Genomic DNA, 12,166 nt, shown 5'->3' with positions numbered 1-12,166 from the left:
GTATGTCAAATATGAATTGTTTCTGGTTATCTAAATATTTCGTGTTTTGCTTTATATCTGGTATGAGATCCCTTGACTCCTTCCCGTCACATCCCATGTCTGATCTATCAGTAAATCCTGTAGGTTCTACCCTGGAAAATTGACCAGTATCTCCTCTCTCCGTCTCACTTTCATTGAGCTCGCGGTGGTCCCAACCATCATCGTCTTCTCTCCCCTTAACTGGCCTCCCCACCTTCCATCCTCGCTCCTACCCTCTTCCTAGTTCAGCAGTCCCCAGGGACCCCTCGTTAAGACACAGATCAGATTATGTCAGTCCTCGGCTGCAAACCCTCCAGCGCCTTCTCATCGTCCTCAGAGTAATAAAGTCTTTCCAGTAGCCCAAGAGGCCCCACGTGATTTGCCCGTTTCTTCTCTTAGCTCGCCCCCTACTGCTTCCCGCCTCCCCACCCCACCCCCAACAGGCTCCATTGGCGTCCTTGCTGTTCAACACGCCAAGCACCGGGGATGCTTGCTCTGCCTGTCTCCTCGGCCTGGAATGCCCTGCCCCAGACAGCCACGTTGCTCAGATGTCACCTCTAGATGAGACATCCTATTTACAAAAGCTGCATCCTTCCAGCCCCTTCTTCTGCTCTATTTCTCCCAGGCACTTCCTATTTTCTAAGAGATTATATAACTTCCTGTTCGTGCGGACTGTCTGTGTCCCTCCACTGAGCGCAGTGAGAGCAGGGGTTCAGCCCCTCAATTGACTGCATTGGCAAAATGCCTGCACAGAAGCAGCATGGAGTGAGTGTTACATGAGTGAAGGAATATTGCACTTAAAAAAGGAAGGTGGAGAACACTGTTTGAAGTATGCTGCCATTACCTTAAAAGGCAAATAAATTGTATTTACTTGTATCAGTGTAGTGCATCGCTGGAAAGACTCCAGTGGGTCGTACAGATGAGGACAATCCATTGGCTGGGGGCCAAGGAGGGAAGGAGACATACTCTCATACTTTCAGGATTTTACTCTGCGTGCATATACCATGTATTTGGGAAATAAATGAAAAGAAACATTTGGAACTCAGAGAATACAGTAACAGCCTCCATCTGGGCCCTTCGGGGTCAGCCGCCTTTCCCAGACACCTCCTCCTCGCTGTAATCGTGGCTAAGACAGGACTCTCGCTGTAGCGCTGCAGCCAACTGCCCTGCAGTCACAAGGGGTGGACACGCCTCCCATTTCCTGACCTTCATCTGCACAGCTCTGAATCTAATGATGCCTGAATATCATAGGCTGCCTTCCAGAGCTCATGCTACAAAATTAATTTCCATAATTAATGGCTGTGTAAAGGCTGACCTGAGTCACAGAGCTTCTGTGAGCTAGTTTCTGTTTGCAGAGAGAGGCAGGCGCGGCTCGATGCCTGGCACGATGGCCTCCAGAGGCGTTTGTGAGATGCTAATCACAGAAACGAGACGGTAGCTTTGGAGAGAAGCACAAAGGAGGGGACGAGGGCACTGACGATGTTCTCACGGTGAATTCACAGGCACCTGTTATATTTTTGGTCTCATAGGTGAACATATATGCTACATAGAATGCTGTGTATGCTTTCAAAGACAAGAAAAAGGAGATTGGAAAACAGAAAATGGAAGGACAATTTTACAAAAAGACTCTGTAACGGAGCCCTGAGAGATGTGGAGTTCCCAGCTTTGAGAACCTACTTGATTCAGCTCCCTGATTTCATAGGGAAATGAAGGCTCACATGTTCCAAGGATTTGCCTAGGGAGTCAGAACTAGACCTGGAACCCAGATCTCCCAACTCCCAGCCCAGGGCTCTCCACACCAGCTTCATAAAAAGGCTCCGATGCTCTGGGTTAGAGAGACCTTCACAACTCGGTCCTTTGAAAGACAGCAGTAGGGATGATCTCCGTGGCACAATACCGGGTCCACAGCACAGAGATGGAGGCCAATTACCTTCGTGTCAGAGCGAAATGTGCTGGAGGCTGTTGCTTGCTGCCTTGATTAGTGGGTTTCACTGCGAAGGGCCCAGGCCTTGGGGTGAACTTCCCTGAGTTGCTTAGTGCCTCAGTTTACCCCACTGTAAAATGGACTATATACTTCAAGGGGTTTTTGTGAGGATCACATGAGATGGTGGAAGTACTTTGATTACAAAACTTGACTCAAACCCATGAACCATGCACTTCGTCTACACTTACTGAAACCTCCCGGTATATTCCTGGAACTGGCGGGGCTGGGGGTGGGGTGGGGGCTGTGCTGTGGAGCAGGGGGATGGAACCAGGCCCGACGTGGGCTCCAGCCTCAGGGAAATCTGCCGGGCAAACAGACGCAAGCAGACAATCAGAAGAGGGACGCGGGCACTGGGGCAACTGAGTCCTAGCATCACTTGCTAATTTGGAGCTGGGGAGACGCTGGGCTTCCCGGAGGAAGAGTACGCCAAGCTGTGTCCCGAAGGACCGAGAGGTGGCTAGTGTCGCAAGCAGCCCAGCTGCAGCAGAGTTAGCATCTGGGGGAGTAAGATCCAGCACGGCTGGAGGAAGCCATCACCCAGGGCCCCCAGTGGCAGGCCAGGAGTCTGGACTCTGTCCTGAGACCAGCGGGGAGCCCTGGGAGGGTTTGGTGGAGGTGACGGCTCAGTCTGGCTTGCTTTCAAGAATAACTGTTCCTGCCAGCAGTGCGTTGAGCCCACTGCAGGGTCCGACCTGCGTCCTCACGAGCCAGTCAGCTTGCCGAGGAAGGAGCCGATGCTAGGGCTAAGCAGTCCCGGGATCAGGCCTTTGTGATTCCGGGAAAGCTGCAGAACCTCTATGAGATGCTTGTCCGTAAAATAAGAGAATGCATCACCTCCCGGGCTTACGCTGAGAATTAAAGGCGTGCCAAGTGCCCAGTACAGAAAAAGGCGCACACAGTCACTTGCCTTCCCTTCTGCATTACGAACAAAGCTGAGCCCGCCTTTGTTCTCCCAACAGTAACCCGGAAAACAGCACCAACCCCACTTTACAGCCAGCCCTGGCCTGGGGCTGTTCGCGCCTGCGCGGTGGACGGCCGGTGTGCGGAAGGCTGCCCAGCGGACGCCGCCCAGGGTCGCCTGGCAACCGGGTTGCCTGGCAACGGGCGAGTGCTACAGAAACTCACGCGCTGAGGCAGGTGAGCCGGCGGCCGCAGACTGGGGGCCCCGGGGACAGGGGCTCCCCCAGACTCACCCAGGCCCGATCAACAGGGCCCGTGCCCCTTGGAGGGCGGCAGGCGCCCAGCGTTTCCTGCCCGGGGAGCCCGGATCCCAAATAGCCGGGTCCCACCTCCTCTTCCATCCCCACCTCCTCGCCTCCTTCCCTAATTACCTGCTGCCAGGAATCGAGAGTCCAGTTCACCACCTCTCTTAGTGGGGTGGATTCGCACAGGGCTGGGGCTTGTCACTGCCAACGTAACGCAGTCACAACCACCATCCGCATAATAACAATGGCAGCCAAAGTATCTACGCCCTGGTGAGCTATGCTCCATTCTCAGCGAATATGCCAACTCTGGGCGGGGCTGGGGGGCTGGGGGCGGGATATTAGCCTCTCCCTTTCCAGCTGCTTGTTAAGGGCCATCCATTGGCTTGGGTCTGGAGCCCATTTTTAACTACTCAGCCACACTGCTTACAGTTGCTCCAAGTGTGTGCGTAATAAAAAAATAAGTCACACTTTAACCTTGATTCCGTTCTCTGTGGATGTGCTGGAGGCATCCGACTGTGGGTCCCTGATGGGCGAATGTCCCAGACCTGGATTAGGACATTGGCTCCTAGCCTAGCTCATGACCTCCAAGGCTCCTTGTCCTGAAACCTCAATTTCCTCCCGGGTCATAGCACTCCCCGCCTCCTCCTGGGGGAGCTGAGTTGCATATTAGGTATTGCTGGCACAAGATAAGCTCTAAATGGAGCTGTTCGATCACTGTTTGCTTGTTTGGCTTAGTTTGTCTTTTTCCTTTTTTAAATTCATTTTCATTGGAGTACACTCAGTTTACAATGCTGTGTTCGTTTCTGCTGTACAGCAAATGAATCAGTTATACACGTATCCACTTTTTTAGATTCTTTTCTCATATAGGTCATTACAGAGTATTGAGTAAACTTCCCTGTGCCACACAGCGCGACCTTAGTTATCTGTTTTATATACAGTGGTGGGTGTATGTCAGTCCCAATCTCCCAATTTACCCACTGCCTGCCCCCCCGCCCCGACCCAGTTGGCTTTTTCCAATGCCTCTGTCCTGAGGCCCAATCTATGTAGTCATCGGCAGAACCCTGAAGTTTGCGGTCTGGGCTGCCACTTACCTTTGCTGTGACCTTGAACAAATTCCTTCACTGCTCCTAGTCTCCGTTTGCTCATCTGTAAAATGGGAGTAAAACAGTGCCAGATCACAGTAGCAATGACGATGACGTCTGGGTTCTTTTAACCAGCAGTCTCCTTGCAGCTTCGCTCTGAAAGCTCCAGAGTCTCCCTGAGCAGGCGCGGGACGATGGCGGATGCCAAGATCTCCATGTACCTGCCCCCCAACGTCAACCCTACTCAGGCTGCCATTGCCTACGGCTGCCGCGCGCTGCCCAAGCTGAACGAGGAGCTGCAGTCGGATGACCTGCTGACGAGGCAGAAAGCTCTCATGGCTCTGTGTGACCTCATGCATGACCCCGAGCACGTCTACACAGCCATTAGCATCGGTGAGCGTGTCGCAGCCCAAGGGACCACGACTGGGGTCTGGATGGACAGCCGCAGAGCGGCTGGAGGCGAGGGGGGGCGTGGGTGGGGGGAGCTGACCTGGCCCCTTCACAGCAGCCCTCCCAACTGGTCAGTCGGTCCTCCGCTGGACGCCCCAGTAGTCAGGCCATCTTGCCAGGACTCAGCCCGGTGGCCACACATTCTCCAAAGAGGCCTGTTTGTCTGTCTCATTCAGAAGGTTGTCACAGAAGCTAGGCGCTAGCCCTACTGAAGCCACCCGGAGGTGGCGACCTCTGTGCATTTTCTCCCACATTCCTAATTACTCATATATAGGGGGCTTCCCTGGTGGCTCAGTGGTAAAGAATCCGCCTGCCAGTGCAGGAGATGTGGGTTTGATCCCTGGAGAAGGAAATAGCAACCCACTCCGTGTTCTTGCCTGGGAAATCCCATGGACAGAGGAGCCTGGCAGTCCATGGGGTCGCAAAGAGCTGGACCCCACTTAGTGACGAGACAACAATTAGCCACATAAGAGCTAAGTTGACATGCGTGGCCCAGTCGCAGCTCCTCCAGATGAGGTCCACAGTGCGTGATCTGCCGCTTCTCCCACCGGCCTTACTTATCCGAAGGGCTAGTTTAATCCCATGGAGAAGGCAATGGCACCCCACTCCAGCACTCTTGCCTGGAAAATCCCATGGACGGAGGAGCCTGGTGGGCTGCAGTCCATGGGGTCGCTAAGAGTCGGACACGACTGAGCGACTTCCCTTTCACTTTTCACTTTCATGCACTGGAGAAGGAAATGGCAACCCACTCCAGTGATCTTGCCTGGAGAATCCCAGGGACGGGGGAGCCTGGTGGGCTGCCGTCTATGGGTCACACAGAGTCAGACACGACTGAAGTGACTTAGCAGCAGCAGCAGCAGCAGTTTAATCCCAGAGGTGGCAGCAGTGGTCCCAACCTGGCCTCGGAGGCTGGGTGGAGCTTGGGTAATAAAGGCTGTGACTTAGTGAGCCCGACTCCGGGCCGGAACCACGACGAGCGCGTGCATGCCCGTGTTTATCTCAGTCCTCGTGGCACTGGCCCGGCGAGGGAAGGAGCCTCCTCAACAGAAGAAACGGAGTCTCAGCGAGAAGGACTATGAGGCCAGGGGGTGCCCCACGAAAAGGCAGGGTTTCTAGGTGCTCGAGCTGGCGTGCCTCGGTGTAACCCTTTCAAGGGTACACAGCAGCTGGGGACAAGCTGGAATTTGACCTCCGGTCTCTCCAAATAAAAGCGGTTTTTTGAACCCCGGGGAGGACCAGGGTGGCACCAGCAAGAGGCGTGCACAGAAATCGGGGGGGGTGGAGACAGGGTCCCGGGGTGAGCCTTTCTGGCACCCAGAGGCCCCAGCAGTGACTCTGAAGCACTCGGTCGCCCACCCGGCGTCCCCGCACCCGCAAACAGCAGAGCCCTGGTGCTCTTGACCCCGACATCGGCGCGCCCATCGACTTCTGGGTCGGCTGGTGTCTGAGCCTGGAGGACATTCGTTGCTCCCTCTGCCCTGCAGGCTGCCTGGAGAGCCTGAAAGCCTTGCTGAAGGACACCAACGACCTCGTACGCATCAAGACCACCGAGGTGCTGTGCATCATGGCCACCCACAACGTGGGCAGGTGAGCCTCGTACCCTGGGTCCCTGCCTGCGCTGAACCTGCCGCCCTCCCGGATCCACACGAGGGGAATACATGAGTGTGGGGGCCTGGTCCCCGGTCACCGTGGGGAGTTACAGCTTACGGAGCTGACTTACCGTCGGGGAGACTCGGGGTGGGCACCCAGGCGCTGAGAGAAGAGGCCTAGACACCTCACTCGGGGCGCAGAGAAGGGTCCGGCCACGTGGGGGACCCCCGTGACCTCCTTCTCCCGGAACGAGGCTGACCTCAGGCCGAGCACAGCTGGGCACTTCCTGTGTGCCGACCTGGGCCAGGCCTCACACCGAGCTCTCTCTTAGGCCCGACCGCAGCCTGGAGACCCTCACCAGGCGTGACCGGGCCTGCAGTTAGGCGGCTAATCAAATAGAATGGCTAAAAAGCCAGAAGCGGGAGAAAAGCCGGGAAAGAGGGACTTCCCTGGTGGCCCAGCATTTCAGCCTTCACCTTCCAGCGCGGTGGGCGCGGGGTTGGGCCCTGTTCGGGCGGCTGAGACCACACATGCCTGGTGTCCAAAACACCGAGACATAAAGCACAAGTCAGATCGTAACAAATCCAACCAAGATTTAAAAAATGGTCCACATTAAAAAAAAAAAAAGCCAGGACAGAAACCGTACATTCCCTCTCAACGCTCGGCCTTTGTGTAGAAACCGCACATTCCCTTTCAACGCTCGGCCTTTGCGTTTGCCGCCGTGTGACTTGGGGGACCTCGGTTCCCTGCAGCAGCAGTGCTGTGCGTGCACTCCACTGTGTCTGACTCTCGCGACCCCGTGGACGGCAGCGCACCAGGCTCCTCTGCCCGTGGGATTTCCCAGGCAAGAACACCGGGGTGGGTTGCCATTCCCCCAAGGGGTCTTCCTGACCCAGGGATCAAACCTGCGTCTCCTGCGTCTCCTGGCAGGCGGGGTCTTTACTGCTGAGCCACCTGGGAAGCCCGACCACCACAGATCAAGCCTGTGCCCTCAGCAGTGAAAGCTCGGAGTCCCGACCACTGAACCATCAGGGGGTTCCCCAAACAGTTCATCTTAAGCCCAAACCCCTGAACGATTAGGCAGCCGCCAGTCCCTGTGCCCAGCAGACCATGTTTCCCGTCATCTTTTCTGCTTAAACCACGCCTGTACCATCATGAATCAGTAGCTTCACTTCTTTAAAGTTAACCAAGAACTAAGATATTAATGAAGTAATCTGCAGGCCAGACCCTTCTAGAATCTTTACAGTCATCTCCCTACTGTTTGAGACGTTCATTTTTAAGTATTTCCAAAGCATTCAACTTTGTTTTCAAGAGGAAGTTTAAAAAAAAAAGAAACCCAGAAACTAACAACTCTTCTCTCATCGAATTGGCTCACATGCATGCTGAGTCGCTTCAGTCGTGTCTGACTCTTTGCGACCCCATGGACTGTAGCCCACAGGCTCCTCTGTCCTTGGGGATTCTCCAGGCAAGAGTCCTGGAGTGGGATACCATGCCCTCCTCCAGAGCAATCTCCCCATCTTCCCCACCCAGGGATCGAACCCGAGCCTCCTCTGACTCCTGCATTGCATGTGGGTTCTTTTCCGCTGAGCCGCCGGGAAAGCCCTTCAATGGGCTTACCTGATAGTTAATGAACGTATGTCATTATAATGACAAGCACAACAGGCTTATGTGGGTTTTGAGGGATGGGCCTGCCCTGGACGGAGGACAGGTGTGTGTCCGGCAGGTGGAGAGAGGCTCAGTTAGCCCAGCCCAGTGCTCAGGGAGGTTGGCCTCTGGCTTCTGTCGCCCGGAGTCCTCCACCACCACTCAGGTACACTGGATTCCAGGGCCACTGCAGCCTCTGCCTTCTCCTCAGAGGCTGCAGGGATGCAGTCTGTCCCAGCCGGCCCAGGCTCAGGCTCCAGGGAGGCGGGGGGGTGGTGCGGACCCCCTGCCTCTAGGTTCTTACTGGGTCCTCTCCGGGCACAGCCTTCAGTTCAGTTCAGCTCAGTCACTCAGTTGTGTCCGACTCTGCGACCCCGTGGACTGCAGCATGCCAGGCCTCCCTGTCCATCACCAGCTCCTGGAGTTTGCTCAAACTCATGTCCATTGAGTCCGTGATGCCATCCAACCATCTCATCCTCTGTCGTCCCATTCTCCTGCCTTCAACCTTGCCCAGCTTCAGAGTCTTTTCCAATGAGTCAGCTCTTTACATCAGGTGGCCAAAGTATTGGAGTTTCAGCTTTAGCATCAGTCCTTCCAATGAACACCCAGGACTGATCTCCTTTAGGATGGACTGGTTGGATCTCCTTGTAGTCCATGGGACTCTAAAGAGTCTTCTCCAACACCACAGTGCAGAAGCATCAATTCTTTGGTGCTCAGCTTTCTTTATAGTCCAACGCTCAGATCCATACATGACCACTGGAAAAACCATAGCCTTGACTTAGACGGACCTTTGTTGGAAAAGTAATGTCTCTGCTTTTTAACATGCTGTCTAGGTTGGTCATAACCTTCCTTCCAAGGAGAAAGCGTCTTTTAATTTCATCCCTTGGCCGTGTCTAAATCTGACTTTTCTTCCCCAGAGAGGGCTTTCTGGAGCACAATGTCATCCAAGCCCTGTCCTTCCTGATGAGTGACGCGCAGCCAGCCTGCCGGGAGAACCTCTACACGGCTTTCAAGCACCTGGCCCAGCTGCCTGCAGGTAAGCCCGCCATGGGCGTGGGCGGCCCGGGGGCGCTTCTCCCGACAGGCACCTGCTGTGCTGATCACAGCTTAGAGCACGTCATGCTTTTATTGAGACACAACATACCTGTTAAATGGGGCTTCCCTGGTGGCTCAGACGGTAAAGCATCTGCCTACAGTGTGGGAGACCTGGGTTCGATCCCTGGGTCGGGAAGATCCTCTGGAGAAGGAAATGGCAACCCTATCCAGTACTCTTGCCTGGAAAGTCCCATGGACGGAGGAGCCTGGTGGGCTACAGTCTGTGGGGTCGCGAAGAGTCGGACATGACTGAGGGACTTCACGTTCACTTTTCACCTTCATGCCTGTTAAAAAGGCCCACGTTGTACATGAACGCTTGATTAACTTGTACCAAGTGAGCCTGCCACTTCTGGGCACCGCTGCTACCCAGATCAAGACACGTGCCAAGGGTCTACTCCCAGAAGTCACCGCCCCTCACCCAAAGGTCGACACTTCAATCTGTCTCTAGTTCAGAGGCCGTAGGTTGATCTGTGCTACTTTAAACTTTGCATGGGGCTTCCCTGGTGGCTCGGACAGGAAAGGATCTGCCTGCAATGCAGGAGGCCCAGGTCCGATCCCTGGGTCGGGAAGATCCTCTGGAGGGGGAATGGCCACCCACGCCAGCATTCTGGCCTGCAGCAGGTGGACACAGTCTGCAGGATTCTGTCTCTGGCTTCTGTGTCTCTGTTGTGCGGTCGTGTGTGGCTGGTTTTTGCCCGTTTGCGGTGCAGTGTGGTATGCACACCATATGAGTGTTATTTGTCCCTTCTGTTGCCCGCGTGGGTTTTCGTTGAGAACGTATGAATTGTTTCTGGTGTGTGGCAGCCGAGAATACAGTGGCCGCTAACAGTCTTACCTGTCTTTCGACGGACACGCGTATGCGTTTCTTTTGGGATCCGCCTTGCAGAGAACCGCTGAGCGCAGGACAACTGACGTCCAGCTTTAGAAGGTCGTAGGAGTGATGTCCTAAACGAGTTTCGCCAACATGCGCCCCCACCAGTCGTGCGAGGGAGCCCCGGGCGGCCCGTGCCGTGCCCACACGGGCTCTTTGAGCTGAGCTGGCGGGTGCTTGGCTGTGTCTCACTTTGGTTTTCGCTTGTTTCTCCCTGGCGACGAGAGCCCCGTAAACACCCTCTTCTGAGAAGCACCAGAGTGCGTTTTTAAGGACGGAAGACCCCACCCCTGGGTCAGCATCCCCCCAGCTGACCACTTCTGCTAATCCAACGCGAGTCCAGGGTCACCACCACCCTCTGACCGCGACTGGAGGGTGGGGATTCGCGTCAGAGCTGACACTCGACCCGGCACGTGACGCAGTGAGCATTTGTAAATGAGGGGCTCGTTCCGAGAGGCAGGAGGCCAGGCCTTGGAGGGAGGGCCTTAAGCCTGACCCAGGCCTTAAGATGTCAGGCACCAGGAGTCAGACAGGCCGGGTCCGTCTGCTCTCCCCTGGAGCCCCGCGTGCCCCGGGACAGGCTGTCTCCTCGTGGGGAAGGGAGGCTGATGGGACCTGTCCCCACCTCGGACGCCCGCAGTGAGGACCAGGTGGGGCCCTCCCTGAACCCGGGCCCAGAGACAAATGGCCAAGGGAACCAGTCAGTACAGAGGGGCCGGCTGAACAGAGCGGAGCCCCGGGGCTTCGACTGCGGCCGGCGGGGACCACGCCCTCCTGCAGCTGGGCTGGGCTGGGCACGCCAGGCCGGAGGGCACAACCCCGGGGGTCTTTTTAAAAAGTCCGCTCTGGGACGTCCCTGGGGGTCCAGCGGTTAAGAACCTGCCGTGCAATCCGGGGGACTTTTGTTTCCATGCCTGGTTGGGGAGTTAAGATCCCACGTGCCGTGGAGCAGTGAAGCCCACGCGTGTAACTAGAGTCTGTGCGCCACACCTACCACCCAACGTGGCGGAATAAACACACAAGTCAAAGACCACCCTGCCCCCGACCCCGGCCCACGTCTTCCTGAAACACCCCTTGGCTAGCTTCTCCTAGGCGACCATGCTCGAGGGCCTCTGGGAGATCGGGGCGTCTCCAGGAGGAACCAGTTCTGGGGCCGAGCTTCACCTTTGCTCTCTGCACCGGGGCACCCCTGCTCGGGGTGTGGAGACAGGGGATTTGCCGTTCTCACCCGGGACTCTTAAAATTACTGTGACCTCTGTGAGCATTTGGGGGAACAGAGAGGCGATGATAACGAACATCAGGAACCACCACCAGCTTCGCTGAATCTTAACATCCAACTGCCCTTCACATTTGCTTGAGATTTCTGCTGAAAAAGTACAGTACCCTGTGAACCGCAACACCGCCCCCACCCAGCATCACCCTCCTTTCCGCCCTCCCCGGAGCCACCGAGGGTGGGCTACTACACCCGAAACACACGTCTCTGCATATTACCACGGTCGTAATTATATACATTGGGCTTCCCTCGCGGCTCAGCTGGTAAAGAATCCACCTGCAATGTGGGAGACCTGGGTTCGATCCCTGGGTTGGGGAAGGAAACGGCTACCCACTCTAGCATTCTGGCCTGGAGAATTCCATGAACTGTACAAGGGTCACAAAGAGTCGGACACGACTGAGCGACTTTCACTATCATGAATTATATATAGATCTTGCCTCACCTGATTTAAAAGCTGTATATAGGTGGATCTTGCTGTACGTGTCTGCCTGGTACTTTCTACACCGAATGCCATGACTATCGATGTGTCGATAGTCATGTATCGATGTGGGATGTATCGATGTGTGTCACGGGCTCTATTTCCTGATTGTAACCTCCGCCTGCCCATCCCCTGTTGGAACCTACAGTTACATTCAGTAAACTCACCCCAGCCTGGCTGACCTTGCGTGTGCTGGTTTCCCCTGGGGATGGTGTCTTGGGGCTGCAGATCCGGTCGCTTCTCAGCGTTCCTGTCCCAGCCGGGAGGGCTGGGCGTGCCCCCTTATTGCAGGGTGCTGGCTGCATAGCCTTAGCCATCACTGACTGTGGCTCTGCAGAGGTCCCCAGGCTGGCAGAGGGGCGTCTTCTCTCCAGCCAGAGCCTCTCGGGAGCCCGAGTCCATCTGTCGACTTGTTTGCTCTGTGTCTCATCGATTCCAGGGAGTGTTTCATTTCTCCCAGATTCTACCCTCAGCTG

General features: G+C 55.7%; 1 protein-coding gene across 2 annotated transcripts in view; it reads left to right on the top strand.

Moving 5' to 3' along the window:
* The first annotated feature begins 997 nt into the window (after positions 1-997).
* Positions 998-12,166, top strand: part of RSPH14 (radial spoke head 14 homolog) — a 50,934-nt gene continuing 39,765 nt past the window's right edge. Inside the window, exons 1-4 of one of the 2 annotated variants that reach the window (XM_027566138.1) lie at positions 998-3,139; positions 4,439-4,682; positions 6,224-6,326; positions 8,891-9,009. In XM_027566138.1, coding sequence (XP_027421939.1) covers positions 4,484-4,682; positions 6,224-6,326; positions 8,891-9,009 — 421 coding nt within the window. In that variant the 5' untranslated portion in view covers positions 998-3,139; positions 4,439-4,483. Of the gene's footprint in view, positions 3,140-4,424; positions 4,683-6,223; positions 6,327-8,890; positions 9,010-12,166 lie in introns of both variants that reach the window. The other variant, XM_027566137.1, reaches the window with a different exon arrangement.

Source organism: Bos indicus x Bos taurus, chromosome 17 (genome assembly GCF_003369695.1).
Source record: "Bos indicus x Bos taurus breed Angus x Brahman F1 hybrid chromosome 17, Bos_hybrid_MaternalHap_v2.0, whole genome shotgun sequence".
NCBI classification, from domain to species: Eukaryota; Metazoa; Chordata; class Mammalia; order Artiodactyla; family Bovidae; genus Bos; species Bos indicus x Bos taurus.
Note: the sequence above shows the minus strand (reverse complement) of the source record. Positions and strands in the feature narration are given on the sequence as shown.